Source organism: Echiichthys vipera, assembly GCF_963691815.1.
Source record: "Echiichthys vipera genome assembly, chromosome: 18".
In the NCBI taxonomy this organism is placed as follows: domain Eukaryota; kingdom Metazoa; phylum Chordata; class Actinopteri; order Perciformes; family Trachinidae; genus Echiichthys; species Echiichthys vipera.
In genome coordinates, this window is record NC_139843.1 from 17,849,059 (window position 1) to 17,876,153 (window position 27,095).

The 27,095-nt window shown below is 44.5% G+C and overlaps 1 protein-coding gene across 2 annotated transcripts; it reads left to right on the top strand.

The window, feature by feature from the left end:
* The first annotated feature begins 228 nt into the window (after positions 1-228).
* On the top strand, positions 229-25,632 carry ep300a (EP300 lysine acetyltransferase a). Of its 2 annotated transcripts, none has more exons than XM_083932841.1 (31): positions 229-482; positions 2,298-2,968; positions 4,211-4,390; positions 4,731-5,061; positions 6,057-6,176; positions 6,527-6,766; positions 7,138-7,243; positions 7,477-7,602; positions 9,733-9,850; positions 10,346-10,487; positions 10,980-11,054; positions 11,362-11,447; positions 11,699-11,851; positions 12,247-12,723; positions 12,993-13,401; positions 13,551-13,669; positions 13,929-13,992; positions 14,291-14,466; positions 15,624-15,712; positions 16,858-16,938; positions 17,117-17,173; positions 17,294-17,371; positions 17,497-17,564; positions 17,863-18,013; positions 18,246-18,392; positions 18,524-18,637; positions 18,763-18,928; positions 19,067-19,234; positions 19,356-19,517; positions 19,715-19,996; positions 20,152-25,632. In XM_083932841.1, exons 1-31 carry the CDS (start codon positions 389-391, stop codon positions 23,386-23,388), a joined length of 8,487 nt encoding a protein of 2,828 aa, XP_083788967.1. In that variant the 5' UTR covers positions 229-388; the 3' UTR covers positions 23,389-25,632. The 2 variants fall into 2 exon arrangements, with proteins under 2 accessions (XP_083788967.1, XP_083788968.1); XM_083932842.1 differs by having other exon boundaries at positions 6,057-6,170.
* Positions 25,633-27,095: the final 1,463 nt, after the last annotated feature.

A 27,095-nucleotide genomic window follows, 5' to 3' on the forward strand; every position in this document is an offset into this window, starting at 1 on the left:
GAAAGGAGGTTGAAATGACGGATGCAACCATGGAAGAGAGACCCGGGGACAGTTTATTTACACCCGAAGAGGTTGTGTAAGTTTAGAGGGGAGCCGCTGCGTGTGTCTCCCTCTTTACTTTCACCGACCCCCTCCTCCTCCGCTGGCAGAAATTTATAAAGAACAAAAAATCCGCCGAGGGAGGGAGGGGGGTTGATATACGCCGAGGCTGAAATCGAGAGGCGAACCCAGGGAAAGAGGAGTAATTTGTACACGGGACTTTCCCCCTCTTAGTCCCCCAAAAGGAGGGGGAAAAGTCGCAATATTGGAAACGAAAAGGATTTAGCTTCCAAAGGCGTGAAAACGTCTGCAATTGTGGATACTTTATATATTTTTATTTCGACAAAATATGGCCGAGAACGTTCTGGACTCTGGCCCGCCTTCAGCCAAGAGGCCTAAACTCTCCTCTCCGGCTCTGTCCGCCTCCGCCAGCGATGGAAACGGCAAGTATTTGTTTTATCACATCATTTGTTTCCGTGTTATTCGGTAAGTTTGTTGTTTTTCGGCGGCTCGGGCTCACTCGAAAGAGGAAGAAGACGCGGGATTACTCTTCTGTTTTTGTCGTAGCTCGCTAACGTTAGCTCGCTGGTAGTGAGTGTGTGTAGGACGTGAAGAGGAGCTCCCGCAGCTAGCTCGCATGCTAACAGCCATTTTAGCCGGAGGTAGCTCTATTAGCTACAAGGCTAACGCTAGGCTAGCTCACTGAATGCGGTTCCTCCACTGACGGTCCCGTGTCTAATGGCTACTTTAGCCGGACTGATAATAAGCCCAACGCCAAACTTATGATAAAGTTTTTGGTGTCTTACAGTTGTGCTAAATTGACAGTCAGCTACAGCTCCTCTGTTATTTGAGTTTTCAAGGCTTCAAGAAGCGCAAAACAATCTGTTGTGTTGCCCCATCTAAACTCCCTTTCTGAACTAACTACCGTTGGTAGTGGTGGCGAAAGCAGAGGTGGCCGATGTTATCGAGAGAGACAAATTTAGGCCCAAGGTTCCGACGGATTGTTGAGTTCAAATTGCCATTGTTTATGTGTTTTTTGTGGATGTCGTGTGACAGCAGCTGGAGTAGTGGCCTGAAACTGTGGAGCATGGACAGCGCCATGTCCTGCCACCAGCGATATTAACCAGCAAGGAAATACTGCTCCAAGCACGAAATATTCACCACTTAATCATTCATGTTACCGTGAACAGCTGCATCTTGGGCTGTCCACTCAGCTAAAGGTTGTTTGGGACAGTCAGCATCTGTGGAAAGGGACTTTTACGGTCATCCAGACGTTGCACACATTTACGTTGCCTTGCATGATATACGTATTTTGAGGATCGGTGCAGTGCTATCAAAATGGGATCTGTGTAAGGGGATGCCCTCAATATGTTTTCTCGCCTGAGCTTGTTTGTGACACTTCCAAGCAGAGTAACAGTTAAACTGAGGAATGAAAGCATGTGTCAATTTGGGAAGATTGATATGAGAAATTAGTATAAGTTCTTATCGCATAGCAATACTTGTACCCTTTAAAAAAAGCAGTTTGTTAATAATGTGTGCTGCTGATAATTGATTTGTCAATTTTCAGGTTTAGTTAAACGTTAAGGCTGCATCTATGATAATTGTTATTGTAGATCAATAATTTAACATTATCACAATTAACTAATGAAAAACAAATGGCAAATAATCAACCAAAAGTGACGATTGGGACTAAATTAGATTCTGTAAGACACTGGTATGTGTGTACTTTTTGGTCTTGATGTCCATCATAAAGATGATGAAAGAGTCATGATGTCTAACATGTATCTTAATTGATTGTCTAAGCTGTGTGCCGTTGAACTCAGTGGATACAGTCTACCAACTTGGCTCCATTTTGTAGGGTTACTTCTACATTCATTTGTCGCCCTGTCTGCACAAACCTTTCTTTGCAACATGTTGAATCACTTCACTGGTATAAATGTTGCATAAATGTTTGTGGATGCAGCTTTGCACAAGTTCTTCTGGATCTCACCTGAAGTTTAGTGCTTCGTTGTGTTATGCTTGATGGCATGTTATTCATTTCTGATTGGGGAAAATTGTCCATACACCTCTTAACAGCTTTTATCAGTTTTTAATGTCAAGAATGCAATTGCAGTTTGACTCAGTCATGCTGAAAAATTAAGGATTATAACAGCTTAACACGGCTGTGGCCCTTTTTGTTTTCCTCTCACCTTTCCCTGTTTTGTCTCCCACCTCATTGACTCTCTACGCCTAAACTTTGCATTTCTTCTCCATTTTAGATTTCGGCTCACTGTTTGACTTGGAGCATGATCTCCCAGATGAGCTCATCAGCTCTAATGAACCAGGCCTGGTCAATGGTGGGGACCTCAGCCAGCTGCACACCACTCTGGGAGGAGGACCTGCAGGGCTGGGTCCTGGAGGAGGCAGTGGAGGGGCAGGAGGGATGGGACTTGGACTTGGTGGAGGCCAGGATGCAGTGGCCAAGCACAAACAGCTGTCTGAGCTTTTGCGTTCAGGGGCACCCACCTCGACCCAACAAGGGCACCAAGGAGCTATGGGCAGTCCAGGAGGCCCCACCGCCCTGGGGCAACACTTGGTGAACATGAAGGCATCCCCTGGCCAGGGGCCTCCACAGATGATGGGCCAGGGGCAGCAGCAGCAGCACCTCTCCCCTCAGCAGCAGGCTAACATGATGCAGCAGCAACAGAATGCTGCAGCTGGAATGATGAGTGGCATGAACAGGGCCATGATGGGAGCGCAGCAGAAAGGCAATAATGGACAGCCGCAGCCAGGCATGATTGGAAGTCAAGTGATGAATGGCTCCCCTAGGATGGGCTTTGGGAATCAGGGGATGGGTGGCAACAGCAACCTGTTGGCTGAGACCCTGCAGCAGCAAGGAGCTGGGGGCCAGGCCGGGATGAGAGGCCAGCAACCTGGAGCAATGAACAAGGTACAGACTCCCTCAGCTATAGAAATGTTTTTCTTTTCCTATGGACATGGTTTGCATATGAACGGTTTCATACATTTTTTTAAAAGTTTGATGTAATAATAAGGTTGTTAATGCAACATTGGGTGAACATAGCACCCTGTATTTCAAGCACACATTCAATCATTGTTGTTCCCTTCAATAGTCATTTGTTTAGCTCACATCATCTTCCTTTTCATGCTAGAAAACCCCCTATAGTACTGTCGAAAACCTAAATTATGAAACAGAAAAATGGACAGATTTAAGCACATGATTGATTGTAGGTCAAGCCATTATGTTTAAGTGCAAAACCTCTTCACAAAGAGATTAGATTTTTGCCTTTTTAACTTAAGCCACTTTTCTGCAGGCTCTAATTTGGTTCTCCGCCCAGAAGGAGATGCTCATTTGACCACAGAGTGGTTCTGTGGGTCCATGACCGTATCTATGTATTTTAACAACCATAAGCGACACACAGCACGCTCACGCTTGGAGTTTAAGTGGCAGAAAACTTCTCTGCTTGTGTGATTGACAGTCTCACAGGAGTGACAGTAAAAGTTGCAGTGGCAGGCTGCTGCTGTTGGTAGAATATGAGGGTCACAATGATGTTTGATTTAGCCATAGAGAGCAGTGAGAGGGTTTCCAGGTTAGGTTAAGGAGCAGTAAAAGAATAATGCAGTGGACCCCCTGAAGGCTATGGCAGGAACAAGGAGAAGGGTAAAGCAACAGGTACTGATGAACATCAGTGATTTTAAGAAAAAAAAAAGAAAAATTCAAAAGACGAACTGTTCATGTCAGGTTGCTAATACACACTCTGCTGGCTACTGTTACTTCTGTTGATGTTAAGCTGTGGTTTACATAGCTTTAAAAAAAAAAGAAGATTTTAATTACACATTACATGACGCTGTAACCTGGTTAACTGAAGTGGGTAACATAATTTCTCTTGAGCGGTAGAAAGCACAAGTTGCAAAACATGTTCTTTTGGAAAACTTTGGCTTAGAATGGAGATCAGTGTGAGGGAATATCCACAGGTCCTGTTCATTTGACAGCTCAGATTTGCGTTCCTATTGCGAGACTTTAAGAATTTGTTGCAAACTAGCAGAACGCAAAATACTGTTACATCTACAATTAAAATGGGGTTGCAACAACATACTTAATCGTCATCTTACTGTGCCTGATTCATCCTACATTCTTGTCCTTCAACTCTTCATGTTCCTTTTTTACTCCTAGCTGGGCATGATGGGGAACCCAGGAGGCCCTTTTGGAGGTCCATATCCAGGGCAGGGGAATCAAGGTCTGGGAGGCGCAGGGCTGGGCCCTCAGCTCCAGAACAAAGGTCCCATGGCCAACACCTTGGCCCAATTCAATGTGGACAAGAAAAACCAGCCCATGCAAGGAATGGCTGCAATGGTAGGGAATAAATACAACTCACTTAAAAAATGTTTGTGTGTCAGATGCATATCCTATAATTCCTACCAAGATTTAAGCGTGAAATGATTCCCTTATCTCTCATCTCTTCACTTCTATCTTTCTTCCCACTGCACTTCTTTGTATTCCTTGTTTCCTTTCACTCACCTCTTTTTGTAAATGAAACACCGCCTCCTCTCTTCTTATTCTGTTCTTCCACTCCACTCCCCTCCCTACTCCCTGTTACCTTCTACCATACCTCTCCCTATTTCCTCTTTATTTAATTACTACTCTTGTCTCATCCACGTCACCCTTTCTCATCCCTTCCTACTTCACTTACCAGGGCTCCCAGCAGTCACAAACAGGTGTGGGCGGTCCCTCTGGTGCACCTGTGGGTGGAGCTCCAGGAATGGTGCCTAACGCCCAGGCAGGTCTTGTGGGTCCCGGTACCCAGGTTTCTGCAGCATCCACTGCTGCCGGGGCACCACCCACAGCTGACCCTGAGAAGCGCAAGCTCATCCAGCAGCAACTGGTACTCCTGCTTCACGCGCACAAATGCCAGCGGCGGGAGCAGGCCAACGGTGAAGTCCGGCAGTGCAACCTGCCCCACTGCCGCACTATGAAGAACGTCCTCAACCACATGACTCACTGCCAGGCTGGCAAATCCTGTCAGGGTAAGTTGAAGGGATGCTATGTGCTCCTGCGCTCATTGGGTAGTACAAAGACATTCATTTTTATAAAAGGGCGTTATTTTCCAGTTCCAGTTACCATATATTGTCTGTGTTGACCCATCTGATGTCGCTTATACATCATTGCTATAGAGCTCTATTATCGTCTGAAAAATATCTTCAAACATAACAAATCATGTATCGTTTGACCTACTACTTTGTTACAGTTGACACAGTCAGTGTATTTTATTCTGAAACCACACTGATTATTAGAGGTATAAGAAAATATGGATACACTTGAGTATCCTTGAATATTGCAATATTATGTTTTGTGATACTGTATCAATTAATAGTTTACATGCAAATGTTTGTGACAGACCCAATCGCTAGAAAGCAATGTTGTAATTCATCTCCAGTGTGTGTTTTATTCGATGACAGTTTTCCTAAAATTAGAATTTTAAAAAATGCGATATATTTCCTTGCTTACATTATTGCACTATATTGAATCATAACCCCTGTAATATAATGCGTATCATCTCACCAGATTCTTGCTAGAACACAGCCCTAGTAATTATTGTGATTTAACTGTCTATTGAGTAGCTCTGTACTTGTACAGAGTTCAGCGTGCATGCTCAGAGATGAGGTTCAGTGTTGACTGATAGGATTTCTGAGGTTGTCAAGCTGAGAGAAGTGAACTACTCCGGCTGTGCTCCTTTTTAGTGAAGGAATATGTTACCCAACAACGCAGGAGGCATAACCTATGTAAGGTTATGGCAACACAGACAATACTTGTTGGTATATTGTTAGTTTGTTTTGGGTATAACTAAAAAGATGAGACCAGCATCGGGGTAACTTTGTAACAGTTTTCTGTGTGTCAGCAGCTCTTTTTAGGTAACAGGCAGGCATCTCTAATTTCATTTAATCTTTTTTTCCATTACCTCACGTTGTTTCTTTCTTGTTCTCCTGCCCCTTTTGTCTTTCTGCCCCTTTTCCATCCTCAGTTGCTCACTGTGCATCATCAAGGCAAATCATCTCCCATTGGAAGAACTGCACGCGACATGACTGCCCGGTCTGCCTGCCACTGAAGAATGCTGGGGACAAGAGGAACCCGCAGTGTGAGTGTCTGTATCTGACCAAACAACGTTATACATTGCTTTTCTTCAGAGTACACCTTCATGATATCATCATATTGTGTTAGTGTTATATCATCCATCAAATAATTCTACTTATTTAATGTGATAATCTTGTTATGACACTATCGCCATGCCTTGTTCTATGCTAGATTGAACCTGCAGCCATGGCAGTATTAGCGAGCTAACATGATCTATATAATACTAAAGGATAATATGATTTGCATCGTGAGATTTGCATAAATATTCAGTCAAAGAGTTTTCGTATGCTCAGTTGTAATATATTCTGTTGAGCAGACCAGATGTATTATTAACACTCTCCTCTCCTTATGTCCCCACAGCTCTACTCGGGGCGGCCGCTGCAGGTCTGGGCAGCTCTCTCGGGGCAGTACCTGGTGGCCAACCAAGTGCTCCCAACCTCAACCCGCCAAGCCAGATTGACCCCAGCTCTATAGAAAGAGCCTACGCAGCCCTCGGCCTCACCTACCAGGGCAACCAGATCCAGGCTCAGGCTTCCCAGCCCAATATGTCCAACCAAGGCCTGCAAGGCCAGGCTGGCATGAGACCTCTGAACCCAATGGGTGAGTTAGGTTACATGTTCACTTGCTTCATTCTGTAAAAAAATGTACTCCTCCATGTTTCTGCGCTTAGAGCCTAGAATTCTTCCAGAGCCCAGACAATCATTTTAGAAAGGACTTTTAGAGTAATAGAATTATATTGTTAAGTGGCCTTCAGTAGTCACACATTGCCCGAAGCAAAAGGGCTCCAGGTGAAAAAAATCTCTGAAAAGAGTCATGTAGAATCAGTCTGATCAGCACCTTTTAGAACATGCTTTTGATGCCATGTGGCTTGAAGACATTACGAGGTAGATGTCCAAGAGCAAGTATCACTCTGTTATTATTAGTAAATGAACACAAGGAATGCAATCTTATAATGTCCTTTCCATGTTTAGGTGCAAATCCTATGGGAGTCAATGGAGGCGTGGGAGCTTCCCCTCAGAGCCAACAGGCCAGTCTGCTGCAGGATACCATGATGCATCTCAATGTGAACAGCCAAGGGTAAGAAGGAGCACTAACCTCATAACATGGCATACGGCAGATCCCTTGATTAGAGGCACCTATCATGGCTATATCAGACAAGGACACACACACACACACACACACACACACACACACACACACACACACACACACACACACACACACACACACACACACACACACACACACACACACCTATGTTTTTTTTAAGAAGTTAATCATTAAAATGATACTCTTCTTATCTCTCACAGTCTGATGAATGATGCCAGTGGAGTCGGCTCCATGCCCACAGCAGGCCCTCCCTCTTCCTCTGGCATGAGGAAAAGCTGGCATGAAGACATCACGCAAGACTTACGAAACCACTTGGTACACAAGCTGTAAGTATTAAAGAGCATTTCCACACTATTTTTTTTCCACACCTGGTTCGTTTTAACGGAAACCTGGAGCATTTGGTCGGATAGTCCAGTTGTTTTGTGGTGGGGTGAAGGCTCGCTTGAACTCTGGTACGATCAGGTCCACCTGAAAAAGCGGGCCTCCGTAAGCTTCCAAGTGCACTGGAGTTCAGTTTACTTTACGTGAAAACGCAATCCAACCCAAATTTAGGATGTGAACCAAATGTGCATTTCCTAGTTTTTTATTGGAGATTTTACTTAATTCAACCTTGAAAACAATTTACGGACTTGTATGATTTAACTAGAGATGTGTCATACTTTGCTTATCTTCAAATAGTCTTTAAAGTTGTAGTCCGTAATATTTTAATCTAATTAATTGTCTGTTAAGTTCCTATCTATCAAAGAGTGAGTTAAAACAATGGTGATTGATCATAGGACCCACTAATGAAAGCAATTGTTGCCCTTTTGCCGAGTATTTACATCTGTGTGTCTGTGGAGACATTCCCTCTCTCTAATGCAGATAAGCTGCCATGTTAGTGATGCTGTTGACAGCGGTCCGTCTGCCGGTGGAGCCCACTATTGCCGGATATGCTGCGTTCACTTGTAATCCGAAATCGTGAACTTCCGACTACTGAGTCAGGCTTGTAGTAAGGGCAGATCACTGATAATATGATCCACTAATGAAAGCGCTTGTATTTGCTGCTTTTCCAAGAAATACGAGTGATCGAGAAAGTTAAGCTGGTTGAGCCCTAGTTTCTGTCTCTCACACATAACTGCTTGTTACATTAGCAAGCCTTCATAAGCGCTGGCGTAGAGACGATGTGGAAGACGGAGAAATCGAGTCCACACACTAGATAATGCTCCTGTGAAACATGTATGTATTAAATTACCACCAAGGTGACATTTGGAGCATCCTGCTCTTCTTCAGTCCTCAGGAGAGAAAATGTTGTACATGAGTGAGAGATTTATTGCTCTTCAGTGGAAGTAAATGCAACTCATTGCCTGCTGATAGCTCTACTGTATTCAGAGATTGACAAGATATTTATTGCTGATAAGGAGTTTGGGCCATCTACGCCTACAACACAGGTAACCACACAGAGCTCCGCCAAAAACGTTGACCTTAGTTTAGGGGTAGGCGATAAGACGATATTAGATTGTGAAGGATTAGAACGTGCTGACGATCTGCCAAAGTAGAGAGATCGTAGTATCTTCTGTAGGGCACATTCTATCCACTCAGGGTTTTTTTTCCTTAGCCAAATCCCACAATTGGCTGAGACACACCGATCAACCAGGCATAACAAACTACAGGCAGTGACAAGGATTTCTCATCTCCTATCCTGTTTAATTCAGAGAGTAGCGGGAAGTGATGGCTGAAAATATAGAAAGGAGGAGTTACGCCGTGTCCTAACCGTGGAAGAGCGTCAGACTATCACGTCACATCGACACTGTCTGTCCACATTTATTCATAGAATGTGTTGAACAAGCTGTAAAAAAAGCTGTTGAGCTTCAACAACACATTTATTTAGCTTTCGTGGTTAAGTGAGGAGGTGTTGTTTAGATAATTCATAATTTTTAAACTTAATGATCAGCTGTTTTCTCTCCATCGCGACACTTTCAATGCGTGCAACAGTAAACAATAAAATAGAAACCAGGTAGTGTGCTGAGAGTGAAACGGCGAGGAGTCCGACCACACCACAGCCGGCAGAGGCAACAGGTAGCTTTAGGCAGCTTTTTGTTAAATTTCCATTGTACTTGTCACAAATTGTGCAAACGGATTAAAATCTGTATAGAACGGGTCTTTTTCCTAAATGCTTTGTTTTATATTTTTCTTTTAGGGCTATATTTTTCTATAGGGTCAAAAAACGTTGGTTGCGATGTTCAGTAACTTTCAGAATAGTTCAAAATCAATAGAAAAACTTGATAAAATCATGCTTGTGATTTAAAAAAATGGTGACATTTTGCCATATTGCCCACCCCTACCTTAGTTTCAACAGTAGATATACAAAAAGTTTCTCAAAGGGACTCAAAGTGACATATTTCAGTAATACTTTTTCTGAAACTGGCATTAACGATTCCTTACCCCCTTCTCTCCTCTATTTGATCTCTCACCTACAGTGTTCAGGCCATCTTTCCGACTCCAGATCCTGCTGCTCTCAAGGACCGTCGAATGGAGAACCTGGTGGCCTATGCCAGAAAAGTTGAAGGAGACATGTATGAGTCAGCGAACAGTAGAGTAAGTTGCTCTCTCCTTGAGCTCGAAGCGTTACCCAGAAAAGGGAGAAACAGCATCTGTAGCTCAGCAACTTGTTCCATCAGAGATTGGTTTCTAAAGTTAAAGACATAGCAGGATTCATGTTGGGGTTTTTCTGTTTTTGTCTGTGTTTTTCTTTTTTTTTTTTTCACCTTAAAGCAGATCTACTGTACATGTGTTTTACCTGTTTCTGTGTTCTGGTCTGCAAAATTCAATATAAGAAATTGAAACAAAAAAAAAGTTAGACATAGGTGAAAACCTAGAGCGTATGAGCTTGACTGGTGAATAATTTAAAGTTTACGGCAGAAGTTAAAGCCTGTCCTCTTTGTTAAACTGTTGCTGACTTGCTGATTTCTTCCTTAGTTGTAAGAGGTCCTCAAATAACTTTTACTGTATTGTTTTTTTTTTCAACAATAGATATCAAGGAGTTTACCCCCTTGCCATGTGTTTCTTAATTCATTATCTTCTTTTTGACAGGCTGAGTATTATCACCTGCTAGCGGAGAAGATCTATAAGATCCAGAAGGAACTGGAGGAGAAGAGGCGGACTCGGCTCCAAAAGCAGGGTCTGGGCCTGGGGCCTGCCGGCATGGGTCAGTCCCCCACCGGGCTGCCTCCAAGTGAGTTGACATGCCGCATATGTAGACTCGGATGGGCTAATTCTGATCTGGGCTGCTCATTGTGAGTGATAATTTTATCCGGCAGAATGAAACATTGGGTCATTTTTAACATTATTTTGTATGTCTTGCCTCATGCTTTGAGATTTAAAGCAAACCACGATGTGTGACTTCAGATTATCACTGCAGGATTATTAGTATCATATTTTATCATTGCAATGTCCTCTTTTAGCTGCATTTGGAAGAATTTAAGGTCTCAAATAAATCGATTTTTCAAGATATAGGTTATGTTGTACACACATTATTAATGAACTGCCCGACAGATCTTTTGAAAGAGCCTCAAACTGTGTTTCCAGCTGTCTCAATTTAGTCATTTGTTTCCACAAGTCCAAATGCCACTGATCATTTCTGTCGAGAAAACAAAACGTTCCCTCCGTCTCTCCTGTGCACAGATGACAGCTTGATTTTCTTAAACTCCCGTCTCTGTTTTTACAGACGGTCCCCTCCCGGACCCATCAATGGTGAGACCAGCTGGACCAAATCAGATGGTCAACAGGATGCAAGGCCCAGGTAAAGAGTCACTGGGAACAAGGACACATTATTTAGAATCATTAGTTTATGGTAGGTCCACAAATTTGGTACGTTATTTGTTGTATCAGCAAAAAGATTCCAGTCAAACAGCCTGAAACCTGTTTTCATGGTTTAGTGATATTTTTGCCCTGATGTTGACAAGAACACTTTACCTTTTTACACATAAACATAGGAACCACACCACTACACAAGCATGGGAACAATTTAAGAACAAAATGTTATATGTAGCGTGATTTCCACATGAAATGTTATGAGTGGTATCATAACAGTCTCTGTGTTTTGTCAGGTATGAATCAGTTTAATCAGATGGGGATGCAGTCTATGGGCCAGAGGTCCACGCCTCCTCTCCCTATAGGAGCATCAGGCAATCAGGTCTGTACTGAACACACACCGTGTCGCATAGTTTTGTTTTTAATGTCCCATAAACACAATTTAGAATTAAGTTGAGAGTTTACTGTGTCTGTGGCTTCCAGAGTGTATTGTTTGATAGTACGCATATCACAATCTAGTTGTTAGAATTGTTACAAATTAGCCTTCTAATGCTACTTTGACCAGTCAAATGGCATGGCAGAAAAGTTGCATAGCCATATTTAACCCCTGCCCATGTCCTTTTATACTTCTAGATTGGAATGGTCGGACCCAGGATGGGGCAGCCGATTGTCAACCAGCTGCAGAACCAGTATCTGTCCCAGGGACAGTTTCCTGGCTCAGGACCAGGGGTTGGAGCAGCTCAACCAGGGATAGCCCAACCTGGAACACAGGCAGGCATGGCACAGGTAAGGTGACCTAAAGATATTTCTCCTGTTAGTCAGATAATTAATGATAGGGGGAAAGTTGCACTTATGTCTTTACTAAGGACAGGATTCATTCAAAAGTAAAAATATTATTTTAAATATTTTGTATGATAAGAAACATTCTAAGGCTACAGTCAAGTAGATTTAATCTTAAGGAAGTACAATATGAAATACTTCACATCGTCTAAAGTTGGAGGATTGGTCAAACCATTTTACACTTGCATCTACAATCAGGAACCCAGGTAAAACAAGCGACAAATTATGAATTCATAGGTCATGTCATACTTACTTAACGTTCTTCCTGAACTATACCTTTTATTGACCCTCTTCCTGTCTGTGACCCCTCTCTTCATCTCTCTCTTCTCTTCTATCCTAAGACGCAGATGGGCACTCCTCCTTCTCTTCCAGTTGCTAGTCCCCTAGCACAGCCAGGTTCAGCAGGTGGACCCTCCACAGTGGGGCCCATGGGTCCTCAGAGCGTGGGTGGCGGAGGTCCCAACTCTGCCGGCGGAGCCCCTGCCTCCTCAATGACTCCATCTAACACAAACCAGCAACCGAACTCCATCCCCCATTTGGCAGCCATGCGTGGCTCGCCCTCCCCTGCTCACAGCCGATCTCCTACTCCTCACCAAACACCCCCGAGACTAGCTGGCTCCCAGACCCCACAACCACACACCCCTAACACCCAGCTGGGACCTCCTTCGGCCCCCCAGCAGAACCAGCACGGCCAGGGCCCCGGCTCCAACAAGCCCCTCCAGCAGCAGCACATGGGCTCGTCTGGTTCGACCACTCCATCTCACCCTGGATTGGGCTCCAGTTCGACGCCGCATGGTGCTCAGCTGCCGCGCACTCCGGTCAGTATGATGTGGCCTTTTACATCATTACACACTTTCTATTATTCATTTCATTGATCATGTACTAGTAACTCATCACCTTTATGCTTTATTTTAATCTGCTGCTTTCCTATATATCGCTTGGGCTTTATTAAGAGACAGAACTGCGTTGTTGGTGTTTGGGTTTGTCGTCGGCATCCTGTCATTTAGTTTCTTATTGACTTTCACGCATCACAATGGCAGATTGACTTTTTCTGTGCACCTGAGTTTGTTTTTCTATCTCTCCCCAGTTATCCCAAAAGGGTTCATTCCCAGCAGACAGTCAGGCCCTGACTCCAGCCTCTGTCAGCAGCCTGGACACTTCCTCCCAGCAGCCACAGTCAAACGCTTCAGCCGCCAACCTCGACCCCAAGATGGAGGTCAGGCAGCAGGACGAGGAGGACGAGAGCGACCCCGGTAGCTGCTCCAAAGGAGGGAAGCTCAGTAACCTCAAAACAGAGGAAAAGCCTGTGAAAATAGAGCTGAAAAAGGAGGAGTGTCCTGGAGAGGGAGGCAAAGGGGTTCCCATGGATACATCGACGACAACGCTGTCGGCGGGCATCAAGACGGAAGACAGAAAACCAGAGATAAAGAAGGAGGTGAAAGAGGAAGAGGAGACGTCGGAGGCAGCTACACAACAGGCCCCAGTGAAAAAGAAGAGTAAGAAGGACTTTAGTTTTTACTTCATTTCTGATCTTGTATGCACTACACATCTCCTTTTATATAATTATTGATCCAAATTGGGTTTTTTGTTTTGTTTTGGAATCCAAAGGGGTAACTTTCTCCTCTCTGATCTCTATTTCTTTCAGTCTTCAAGCCAGAGGAGCTTCGTCAGGCCCTGATGCCCACACTTGAATCTCTGTACAGACAAGATCCAGAGTCTCTGCCCTTCAGAATGCCGGTGGACCCACAATTGCTGTGCATACCTGTACGTATCCCTGCCGAGGTTGAGATGTATTTGTTGCTCTGCTTTTACTACACTGTCCCTGTCAATGTTCATCACGTCACTGTGTCCTTCTCCTTACTTGCTCATTTGAAACTGTCACCGTCTTGACAGTCTTTGGTTTAATTTCCCTTACAACGACTCTTGACTGCTGTCGCTTGTAATATATTTACCAGGATGTAGTTTCCATGGGACAAAGGTTTTAACTGCTCAGTTTCAACACATGCACGTTGTGTTCTTGCAGGACTACTTTGATATTGTGAAGAACCCCATGGACTTGTCGACTATCAAGCGAAAGCTTGACACAGGTTAGTGCGCTCTGCTTTGGGTTTGGTCATGCACGAGAAACGTAATGGAGCACAATAAAAGATGTGGATAGATTCTGTGCCGTTATAAGCAAGTTAGTGTTCTTTTTTATTTTTCATCATTGCACTGCATCATTTTTCATGCTGTGTTTGAAAAGAACAATTTCTGTCTCAGTTTAATTTGTTATGATATGCAGATTTCTAGCCCGTTTAATAGGAGAAGCTCCAATGAGCCAACTATCTTTTAGTTTGAAATGTCTTTTCTCCTGCCATCATCCCATGCTTCTTGTTTTGGTTGTAGGTCAGTACCAGGATCCCTGGCAGTACGTGGATGACATCTGGCTCATGTTCAACAACGCCTGGCTGTACAACCGCAAAACATCCAGAGTCTACAAGTACTGCTCCAAGCTGGCTGAAGTTTTTGAGCAGGAGATCGATCCTGTCATGCAGAGCCTTGGCTACTGTTGCGGGAGAAAGGTGAGACAAAGTGCTAGATGAATGGCTGGATGTGCTGAGTTGGAAATGTGTGGTTGGTGAGAGATGATGCTGAAGATGCTCAGGGGTAAACAGGAATGTTGAAAGTGTCTCGTTGATTTTTTTTTCTTTTTACTGTTATCTTAGTTTTGTCAATACGTGACACCCAAAACGTTTTTGTCTTCCCAATTTAAATTTTTAAAAGATTTGAAACCAGATTTTGTTGTTTTTGGTGATGCTCAGCATGTAAACTTACCGTGAACATAGCTTCCTATGAGATATAGAGCGCATGAAGTTATGTATGTTGAGAATGTGTCTGGGTAAATGTTTTTAACGTGTGTATGAATGTTGTGAGGATATTTCAGGGCACACTCACACTATCCATCCGTGCCATGCCCCTTGCTTTACGGTGATTGTCCCCCCCTCCCTCTTCCCCCGCAGCCCAGGCCATCTTTTACTCACGTGAATGCGTCTTGCTTATACGTCATCACCCCTCAGAGATTTAGTTTTGAATATTTTCATCTGTCCAAATCTGCAGTAAACACTCCACCTCCACAAACCGTTCTGCGCATCTTTTTAAATGTCCGTCGCAGGGAACAGACGCATATGAACAGACTCGCCGTAAGCCTCGCTTGTGCCCGTACATGTGCAAACGTGATTTACTAAAGCCCACTTCTCCCAAACGTCCTGTGCCTAGGCGCGGTACAGTTGTACTCGCACTGGTAAAACGAACTAGACTTTAGCCGCGAAGCGTGCTTGGGCACTGTACGAATGGACAGTATGACTGCGTCCATAGCTAAATTTGGCTTTTGGCATATCATCGCCATATCATATTTCAGTTCTCATTAGCTATTTTTGATTTTGCAGACAAATAACAAAAGTGATTGGCCTTTATTATTAGAGACTGACTGAAGGGTTACTTCTGACAATGAGACAAACCAAAGTAGCCCTTGAGGTTAAAGTAGCTATAATAACTGTTTAAATATAACAGTAATGAGCTCCACTGAAGGAGTTTTTACAGGTGGAATGTGGATGTAGGTTCAACTCACACAGACTTGCATTGTACATATTCATATTTTTTATTCTTTTAATGCTCACATGTAATCATTTATTATTAATATGATGTTGATCCCATTTCTTGTTTTGTTTCTGTCCATCAGCTGGAGTTCTCTCCTCAGACACTCTGCTGCTACGGAAAGCAGCTGTGCACTATTCCCAGAGATGCTGCTTACTTCAGCTACCAGAACAGGTATGGAAGGAGTGAAACGCCATAAAGGGTGGAGGGACGACTAGATGGATAGAGGAGAGGATTATAACAGATGATGAATTGGGAAAAGAGTCTACCTATTAAAAAGTGTATGTTGTACTGAGGTAGAAAAGAGTTTTTATCAAAGTGTTCATCTGAATAATTTTGTTTCCCCAAACGCTTCCCTTCACTTCATGGTCCCTGTTTTTATACCTTCATGTGGTGCCTAATGCACTGGCATTTTAACAGTTGGTCCTGTCTTCTCACATTCTTAAAACTGTTCTTGGTGTCATTAAACTAATCTATAAATAACAACTCGGCACAGGATGTTTGAAACTGTATTTTCAGTGTTTACAGCAAAATATCTCTAGTGCTATTTGTGCTTTGAAAACTCCATAACCGCACAGTGAATGGGCATTTTATTTTCATAAGTAGCAGCAAACATTTTTATTACAGCTCTTCCACCACGGTGATCCGTTGCCTCCGGATTCCACACAATTTCTTTTCATTCTTCCTGTCGTTTTTTTACACACCCATGAAAACTGTACTGGAATGTGAAAGGACCGACGTTAAAATGAACTGCTCAAATGAACAAACAGCCGGGCAGTTGTCTGTGCTTACTCGTTCATATTTGTTCCGTGTCTGTATTATGTCCTGTGCTACCACTTCCTGCTCCTGTTTAGCTCCCGTTGATTCTGCTCCCGCTCTGTTAGCTGTGATGGTGGTTGTTGTTGCTCATCCTCTCATGTCCAAATTGCTAATCTGTGCTTTGCCTCGGCTCTCTGCTGTGTGTTGTCTTGGATGTTCGTCTCGTCTTGTTCCTGGTCCTTTTGACCTGTGTCTGTCCCCCCACATCCCTCCCCCTCCTTTCATGGCTATTCTGTCAACATTGGCTTGCTTTTGCCTTGAACAACCATGCCCTTCCACACCCATCCCTCTCACCCTTCATCCCTCAAAACCATGACTGGCTGTTGCGATGACGACTTCCTGCTGTCCTGCGCTCCCACTTCCTGCTTGCTCCGCTTGCGGCACCCTGCCTTGCCCATTTCCCGTACCAATTGGTGACTGCCCTCCCGTGCGCTGTCTGTGATTGACTGTGCTGCGGGGGAATGGTGTAGTTCACCAAAATTTGGGCTTATTGCTGACAGGTACCACTTCTGCGAGAAGTGTTTCAACGAGATCCAGGGAGAGACCGTTTCCCTGGGCGACGACCCCACCCAGCCACAGACGTGAGTATTAGTCCAATCAATAAGCTTGTTAACTCCAGTAAAAAGTCTCTCTTAAAATCATATATAAGAGTAGAGACAGATGTTGCTTCCTTTACTCAACAGTTCCGTCGCTTTTGCTGTATATCAACAAATTTCTCTTGTTCTAAATATGGTTTTTCTTTCTCTTAATTAATTTCAGGTCGATTAACAAAGAACAGTTTGAGAAGAAGAAGAATGACACACTGGACCCTGAACTGTAAGTTAACTGCTCACCAAAGGTCAAATATCGGCATTTGGGAAAGGAGATGAAACCAAATTTGTTTCAAGGACTTAAGGAAGTAATTTGCATCTTCTTCATCTCTGTCCCTCTTCTCAGGCTTGTTGAATGTATGGACTGTGGGCGCAGGATGCACCAGATTTGTGTCTTGCACCATGAAACAATCTGGCCATCGGGGTGAGCAGCTGTTTCTAATTCTAGTTGTTCTCAAGGTTTCTGTGAAAGTCCTGATGTCATTTGTTAACTCTTATGTTTGTTTTTTTTAATGTTATTAAGCACACTCCTTTTTTCTCTCTCTATAGTTTTGTATGTGACGGCTGCTTAAAGAAGACAAATAAGACCAGGAAAGAGAACAAGTATTCTGCCAAAAGTAAGTGGCAATGCTTCTTGTGGTGTTATCCAATTTCATTCTGATGTTTTGTTTTATTTATATTTATTTATTATCATAATGGAGCACATTTGACCTATTCATATGAGACTGCTGTCACACATTATTCCATGTTGTCACCATTTACTAACTGTCACGAGTACACCTACATATTTAGATTGCACAGAAGTTTTAAATCAGATTTCTCATCGCTTATTTTCTTCCTGCTGTTTTTTTTTTTTTTAGCAGCTGTCAAGTTAGCCAAACTAAAATGAAAAATGCTTTCCTCTCCCCCATACAGGGTTGCCCCAGACAAAGTTGGGCAGCTACCTAGAGGTACGGGTGAATGACTACCTGAAGCGTCAGAGCTACACGGACGCTGGAGAAGTTTCTATTCGCGTCGTCCATGTCTCTGACAAAGTGGTGGAGGTCAAACCAGGCATGAAGTCCAGGTACAAGAGCAACACACTGGAGCTGGAGATGCCTGTTTAATTTGTTTACAATCACATTTGCATGTCAAAATAGATTTTGCTTAAGGTCAAACATCAGAGTTTGTCAATGAGGAGTAAATACATTAGTATTGAGAATCTAAATCAAAAGTGAGAACCCGGCACAGAGGCATTCATTTATATTATCTCTATTTTACAGTCACTAAGTGTATTTATCTTGTGTTTTTTTCCACAGATTTGTGGACAGTGGAGAGATGTCGGAGTCTTTCCCATACCGGACAAAAGCCCTTTTTGCTTTTGAGGATATTGATGGAGCGGACGTCTGCTTCTTTGGTATGCATGTTCAAGAGTACGGCTCCGACTGTCCTCAGCCCAACCAGAGGTAAAGACATCGCCGTGTTAGAAACATTATTTCACAAAGGACTTGCTTTTTCTCCTTTTGAATAAAGGAATCATTTAAAAAAAAAAAAAAGATCGATTTCATATTAAATTCTTCCTTTTTCACCCACTCAGGCGAGTATACATCTCCTACCTGGACAGTGTACACTTCTTCCGGCCTCGCCTTTTAAGAACAGCAGTCTACCATGAAGTCCTCATCGGCTACTTGGAATATGTCAAGAGACTGGGGTGAGTGCTGCTGCTCACATATGACGTGTTTTGATCATGAGTATCTGAATGCAATTTTTATTCTGACTGTCCATTCACAAAGCTCACTTTGATCCGTATGAATTTCTCTTGTGTGTCCTCCTCAGCTACACCACTGGGCACATCTGGGCCTGCCCGCCTAGTGAAGGTGACGACTACATCTTCCATTGTCACCCTGCAGATCAGAAGATCCCAAAGCCCAAACGCCTCCAAGAGTGGTACAAGAAGATGTTGGACAAAGCTGTGGCAGAGCGGATAGTGCATGATTACAAGGTAGAGAGGCAGTATTTATCTGATTTCTTTTATGTGTTGAAGGAATTTTTGAGATTCAAAAATTTGACGTAGATCTTTTCTTTTATAAGCGTACTTTTCTAACCCCTTGGCTATTTTTCATTATTTTTTCCCCAAAAGGATGTCTTCAAGCAGGCGACGGAGGATCGTTTGACCAGTGCCAAGGAGCTGCCTTACTTTGAGGGTGACTTTTGGCCCAACGTGCTGGAGGAGAGCATCAAAGAGCTGGAGCAGGAAGAGGAGGAGAGGAAAAGAGAGGAGAACAGCACCTCCAATGAGAGTATAGATGTAAGAATGCTATGGTCCATCAATCTGGTCCTGAAGATATACATAAGGTTTCTCGTTAGTATGTAATCACCTGAGCTGGTTAATCACGTGATCACTGATATCCCCCTTCTTTCCTGTGCAGGACACAAAAGGCGACAGTAAAAATGCAAAGAAGAAGAACAACAAGAAGACGAGTAAGAACAAGAGCAGCCTGAGCCGAGCCAATAAGAAGAAGCCAGGGATGCCCAATGTCTCCAATGACCTTTCACAGAAACTCTATGCCACTATGGAAAAACACAAAGAGGTATGAAGAAAGAAATAATAACATTGCTCATACTTATTTAAATTTCCGCATATTCCTCACTCAAGCAGCTTACTGAAGGAAAGTGATGAGTGGACAAGAGGAAAGCTCAACTATTGACTAGAGTTGCTAAATTTTAAATAAATAATTAAGTGGTTTTAAAAGATTGCATTTCTTTGCCCCTCGTTTTCCTTTCCTAGGTGTTCTTTGTGATCCGGCTGATTGCAGCACCCATGGCAAATGCATTGCCCCCTATTGTAGACCCGGATCCCCTGATGGCATGTGACCTCATGGATGGCCGTGATGCTTTCCTGACACTGGCCCGGGACAAACACCTGGAGTTCAGCTCGCTGAGGCGGTCAATGTGGAGCTCCATGTGTATGTTAGTGGAGTTGCATAACCAAAGCCAGGACCGCTTCGTCTACACTTGTAATGAGTGTAAGCACCATGTGGAGACTCGTTTCCACTGCACCGTCTGTGAGGTGAGTTGGGGACCGTTTGTTTGGTTGGTTTGATTTGTGGTAACAAGTAATGACAAAAGAAAATTTGTACGGTATTGGATTTATTATGTTAATGTAAAACCTGGTACGTGTAACGTGTAAACATTTTTAACTGTTATTCATGCCATCCCTCGCAGGATTACGACCTCTGCATCACATGTTACAACACTAAGGGCCATGTGCACAAGATGGAGAAGTTAGGCCTTGGTTTGGATGATGAGAGCAGCAACCAGGCTGCTGCAACCACTCAGAGCCCAGGAGACTCTCGTCGCCTTAGCATCCAGCGCTGCATCCAGTCCCTCGTCCACGCCTGCCAGTGTCGAAATGCAAACTGCTCTCTGCCGTCCTGCCAGAAGATGAAACGTGTTGTTCAACACACAAAAAGCTGCAAGAGAAAAACCAACGGTGGCTGTCCCATCTGCAAGCAGCTTATTGCGTTGTGTTGCTACCACGCTAAGCACTGTCAGGAGAACAAGTGCCCAGTTCCGTTCTGCCTAAACATCAAGCACAAGCTCCGCCAGCAGCAGCTGCAGCACAGGCTCCAGCAAGCCCAGATGCTGAGGAGGAGGATGGCCAGCATGCAGAGAGTGGGCCAGCCCCCTCCTGGGGGAGCTCCTGGGGGCAATGGCCTGCCTTCTCCAGGAACCAACAATGGAGCAACTGGTCCTGGCACCCCTACATCTGTGGGCACACAGCCACCAACCCCACAGACACCCACCCAGGGGAACATGCCTGCCCTTCCTCAGCAGCAAGGAGTTGGAATGGGTGGAATGGGAACCCCAGGCCAGCAACAGCAGGTTCAGCAGCAAGGTGGTACCATGCCCCCCCAACACCATCTCCATCAGTTTCAGACAGTAGGTGGAGGAGGGATGATGAACTCTCCTCAGCAGCAGATGGTGCCTCAGCTCCAGCAGCAGCCTCCTAATGTCCCGCAGCAGCACCACCCTGGTGGTTTGCCTCCTTATAACCCCAGACCACCTGGGGCATCTCCTCTTCACCCGTCCCTGGGCAAACCTGGACTGGGTCCAGCCACCCCACCTCAGCAGCAACAACCCAACCAGGGCCAGGGATCCATGCCTGTACAAGGCCAGCAGCAAGGGCCCCCTCTGGCTGCTGTAGAAACAGCCTTAAAAATCCAGCGCCTGGCGGAGACCCAGAGACAGATGGCTCAGGCCCAGGCTCAAGCCCAGATACGTGGCTTGGGACAGGGGGGCATGATATCCCAACATCCTCACCACCAGAACACCCAGGCCCCGATGGGCATGCCCCACATTGGGGCCCAGGGCATGCCTCCCCAGGCTCAGGGAGTTGTTGGCAGGACTATGTTAGACCCACAGCAACAGGGATTGCTAGCAGGGATACAGCAAGGCGGCCCTCAGTCGCAGTTGCCGCCTCAAGTTCAGCAACAGCTCCAGCAAGTACAGGGAGGTGGTGGTCAACTTCAGCCAGCAAACCAGCAGTGGGGTGCTGGTGGACCAGCCTTGAACCCACAACAAAGGCAAGGCATGATGGGTCACATGGCACCACAGCAGCAGCCAGCTGTTGCTCAGCAACAGCAACAGCCAATGAACCCTCAACAGCTGCAACCAGGCAACCGTGGGCTGATGCAGGTAATGGGTGTATCAGGAGGGGCAGCAGGGGCACCAAATTCTATAGCAGCTGCAGCTGCATCAGGAAACCTACCTCAGGCAGCACTACAAGACCTCCTGAGAACACTTCGCTCTCCGAGCTCACCACTTCAACAGCAGCAAGTCCTCAACATCCTTCGTTCCAACCCAACCCTTATGGCTGCTTTTATCAGGCAGAGAGCAGCCAGGTATCAAGGTGGTCAGGGTGGCCCTGGAGGAGCTGGAGGGCCTCCACAAGGGGGCCCTGGAGGTGTGAGGTTCCAAGGGGCTGCTGGAGTGCTGCCAGGCGTAGGAGGGCCTGGGGCTAACCAGCTTGCTAACATGGATGGACAACAGCAGGTTAATGTGAACCAGGCAGGCCAGCCAGGGATGAACATGGCTCAGGGTGGAGCAGGGGGAGGGAATATGCCCACCATGGCTCAGCTTCAGCAGTTACAACAACAACAACAACAACAACAACAGCAGCGCCCAATGTTGCCTGGAAATCTACAGCAACAGCAAATGGCTGCATTACAACAGCAGCAGCAACAACAACAACAGGGAGCAATGCAAGCAGGCCAACAAGGAAACATCACCAATATGACGCCGCAGTTCAGAGAGCTGTTGATGAGAAGACAGCTGCAACAACAGCAGCTGCAGCAGCAGCAGCAACAGCAACAGCAACAACAACAGCAGCAACAGATGGGTAACCACGGGCAGTTCCAGCAGCCTCAAGGGCTTCAACAACAGCAAGGCCAGCAAGGTTTCATGCAGCCTGGCCAGGGACAGCCAGGGATACCCCCTTCTTCCCAACCCCAGCCTGGGGGTGGAGGTGTAGGGGGTCCCCAGACGCAGCAGGGAGGACCACAGGGTGGGCCAGGACAGCTAGGCCAGCAGCAAGGCTACTCCAACTCCATGTCACAAGTAGCTGCAGCGCTCCAGCAAAGGATCCAGCATCAGATGCAAATGCAGATGCAGCAACAGCAGCAGCAGCAGCAGCAACAACAGCAGCAACAGCAAAATTCAATGGGTCTACAAGGACAAGACGGAGGGCCCGGTGGAGGTGCTGGAGGACCAGGAGGGCCTTCGCTCCAGCCTGGACAAGGTGGACAAGGGCAAGGGCAGCAACAGCAAGGTGGAGGGGGTGGTGGGCCTCCACATCCACAGACGTCCCAAGGCATGCTTCACCAGAACATCCACCAGAGGCTCCTGCAGCAGCAGCATCTTGGTGGGGGCTCTCCAGCCCAGCACAGCAGTCCCATGAGCCCCCAACAGCAGTTGGCACAGTCCCCCCACCCCCATCTCCAAGGACAAGGAGGTCTTGGTCCAGCAGGGTCGCTTAGCAGTCAGGTCAGGTCGCCTCAGCCTTCGCCGAGGCCGCAGTCGCAGCCTCCGCACTCCAGCCCGTCCCCGCGCATGCAGCCCTCCTCCCAACCTCAGCCCTCACCCCATCGCATCTCTCCGCAGACCCAGACTGGCTCGCCCCACCCGGGCCACCTAGGCCAACATCACCCCAGTATGGCACCGCCCCAACCTCCACAACCACAGCAGAAAACGTTATCTCAGCAGCAGCCAGGTAGTTCTGTAGACCCTGGTCAGTTCAGCTCAGACCAGAACTCCATCATGTCCCAGCTGAGTGGGATGACAGGGATGCACAGTGGGCAGGGGGGACAGTCGGACATGTTGGGTGGGAATAATAACAGCAACAACAACAACAACAACCAGGAGCTGGGAACGAACATTAACCACAGTTTAGACCTAATGTAGCCTTGACTCCATACTGTCTCTGTCTTGATGCTCTGATCAGTTGCCCCAAACGACAAACTGCCATGAAAGGAGAGCGGGGCGGGACTAGGGCTCTGGGGTTTTAGATGTTTTTATTTTTTATTTAAATATTTTTGTGATGTATAAATAAGAACTGAAGCTTCCTTCCTATGGGAGATGCAACATAAATCTTAGAAGTCAATAAATGAATAAATTAAAACAATGGTAAGTTATTGCTGTTAATATATATCTATATATTTTTGCCAATTGTGTACAAAAAGGTGGAAGGGCAGTGTTTCAGGTTGAAGATATTTCTTCCTTAGTCTATGACAATATTTTTGGGGACTGAGAATTTTGCCTTTTTATGAATATTTTTAAGATTTTAAATGTGGCTAAAAATTAAAGTGAGTTCACACGATGTACCTTTTTTATTGTTTTGTTTTCCTCCTCAAATACCCGGTCCTAACTGTATCTATTTTGCAGAGAGTAAGTATATTTTATTTCCCCCCCCGTCAATGGATCGTAATACAAGCATCAACATATCATCTGTTACAGGAATCCTTTTTTGGACAGTTTTCACAGCCATGTACATTCTACAGCGACTGCAACAAATCACATAGATAGAATTTATTTTATATGACAGGTGGGAGGGAGGGTGCTTTAAATGCAGTTTGATTTTGACACGTTTCCTGATTTTTTTTTTGTTTGTTTGTTTTGTTTTGACGGGTTTATAGGTTGGAATTAAACCTCAACAGTGTTTTTTGGGGAGCGGGTGACAGTGACCGCGGGTTTGGTCGTATTTTTCTGCAAACAATGGCCAGATCCGCAGAACAAATCCTTGCACCCACGGTGGTCCTCTCCACCCTCCATCTTCAGTTCTCCCATGAATGTGTACCCCCCCCCCCCCCCCCCCTGCAGAAAATGGAGGGATGAACTGTTGATGTCCAACCAGAGGCGTATTGTGCCCCTGTTTCAAGCTGGCTGATACTAAACGGTTGTGCCTGTACATATATTGAACAACCTTGTTTATGAACTGTGACATGGAGAAGGGATCGGTAAAGTTTTCCCTTTTTGGGGGGGCAGAGAAAATCCTTGCCTGCATCCTCAACCCCCAACGGTTTTCCTTTCACCACTCTCCCCTTTTGTTCCCCATCCTCATGACTGCCCCTCAGCCACAAGATTGAATTCAATGTTAGCACTGTACAAAGTAAGAAATGGTGGACTTGGATACTGTTTTTGTAATGAAAGTGAAAGATGTTAAAAAAAACAAAACAAAGTGTACATACTTTAAAACCCTATGAGCAGAGAATACTTTTCTGCTGCTTGTTTCCCCTCTTGTTTGATTGGGTATTTGCTGTATCTGTAAAAATCTACAAAGTACTCCTGAGCTACTGTACAGTATTGAGATTTTTTCTAAAAAGGTACAGTATGGGGTGTAGTAGGTCACGAGCACCAATGCGCCTTTTTCTGTGTATTTTTGACAAGGTTTTAGGGAGGGAGGGAGGGGGTTATTGCAACAAGTCACACACCTGAGCGATCTCAAACCGTAGACGTGAATCCGCACGGAGTAGAGCCGGGGCGGGGATTGATTTAGAGGTGTGATCTGAAAGAGTTTAAATTTGGTCATTAGCTTTTTATGGAGAGGACTGAAGACACAATATTCACATGCTCACTATTTTTCTCAAAAGGCTGGGCTTGCTGGGTATGGGGAGGGGATGCATCAGAACCAGGTGGCAATATATCTTGAGACTTATTTTATAAGAAAAAAACAAGGAAAAACTGTCTTTTATATATAGATATATTATTTAATTTTATTTTTTGGAAATAAAACTTGAAGCTACAGGAATTATTAGATAAAAAAACCGTTTTGTTTTGTATTAAAGATGTTATGGTGATGCAAAAAGACACTGCAGACAGTCATTCAGTTTGCCCTGGGGAGGCTGTGGAGTATATTAGACCATCCTTTTTAAGAAATGTTTCATGTACATGAATATAGTTGTAAACATACTGAATCACTGTACAAACTGATGGCAACTGAACAAATAGTTCTGTTTTAATCATTTCTGCTCCTACAAAGAGACTGGAAATAAGACTATTTAAATATTTGTTTAGTATTCAAATGGAATCTTTGACCACTTTTTCGTTCCTCTTGTTAAACATTTTTGGTGCTTGCTGAGAGAAAGCAAAAATAACTGTTGCTCCACTTTCATTAGTTTCTTTTTTAAGTTATTTTGGTGGTCTGATTGTTTTTTTGCCAATAAATTAATTGTACAATAAAGTATGTTTGTACCATTGGAAAAATACTCAATCGTTGCTTCTTTTGTTTTCAGACGCAAAGAAGGGTAGTTAATGTTATATTTCAGCTTTAGCGATATTTCCGTTAGATCCCTTATTACCTAAAAAATATATACAACATTTAAACAGAATTGCGTATCTTTGGTATGTCAATAAGCAACCGAACAAGTACTTAAAATGATATTAAACATGAGCAACATTTATTGTAGTATAATTCCCATAGAAATATTCTATACACAGTGACACTGGATAGATCGGAGCAGGTAATGTGCAGGTTTACATCACAATAAAGTGCAAGGTTCTTCGACGTGGACGAAAGCAGCACAAGCGACCACATTAGGCAACGTCACATCCAGGTGCTCATTTTGTCATGTCAGTACATTAAGATATGGCATCAGCTCAGTGGTAATTATCACAAACGGTATAAAAAACTATTCTGTTCAGTCATCTGCGTGACAAATACACAGGTACCTTTAAAGAATAAATATACATTCAAGTCAACGTAGAAAAATAACGACTCTCCTCCCCTTTAAAGTCTCTTCATATTTCAAGTCTTAACAGCATCAGTAGAGGATCGTGCATTCTGACGTACTGAAGCCAAATTAGCTGGGACAGTAAGTGTGTGTGTGTGTGTGTGTGTGTGTAGGATAAAGAGAGACATTAGCCCTAAAAGCTCCACGGGACAAAACAACAAAATGATGCAACATCAGGCACTTCCATTCCCTGCAGCTTCATTGTCACACAGAGAGAGTTTAGAGATCACGAGACGCGGACCCGTCCTCCTCAGTGCGGGATAAACAACCTACGGACCAATGGTACGCCACTGTGGGAGATTCCACAGACATGACACATCACATCAGCTCCTGCGTCCACTGGCTGAGAAGCCAGCATGGTTATACCGACCGTACTGGGTTCAGAGTTGGGCTTTATTTTATTCTTTATTCTTTTCAGTGTTCATCCGTGTCCGCAGTTACATGAAAATAAGTCTGTGAAGCTGTGGGGTAACTTTCAATGTGTGTGCTCTAAATACATAATTTTTAAAATTTTATATTTCAGTAATTTGATTGATGGAGGCGGCTGGATTACCCTGCATTAAGACCATGTTGGTCAGTTTCTTGTGCCCGTTAACCACAAACTGCATACCTTATACACTGCTAACCATTTTCTAAAGTTCACTGTAAGTTTTTAGATTCATTTCCTACCTTCCAGTTTTTTTAAAGGTTATTTCAGTTGATGTTTGCTCAGTCGTCATGGAATAGTTGTAAAAATGTCATTTTTTCCCTGACTGATATTTAATCATTATATCAATAATGATACCTAAACCTATTGGGATGTCTGGCATTATAATCTATTATTCTACTAATATTTCTTTTTTAAAGAAGATTTTTTTTTTGTCCTTTTCATGCCTTTATTTT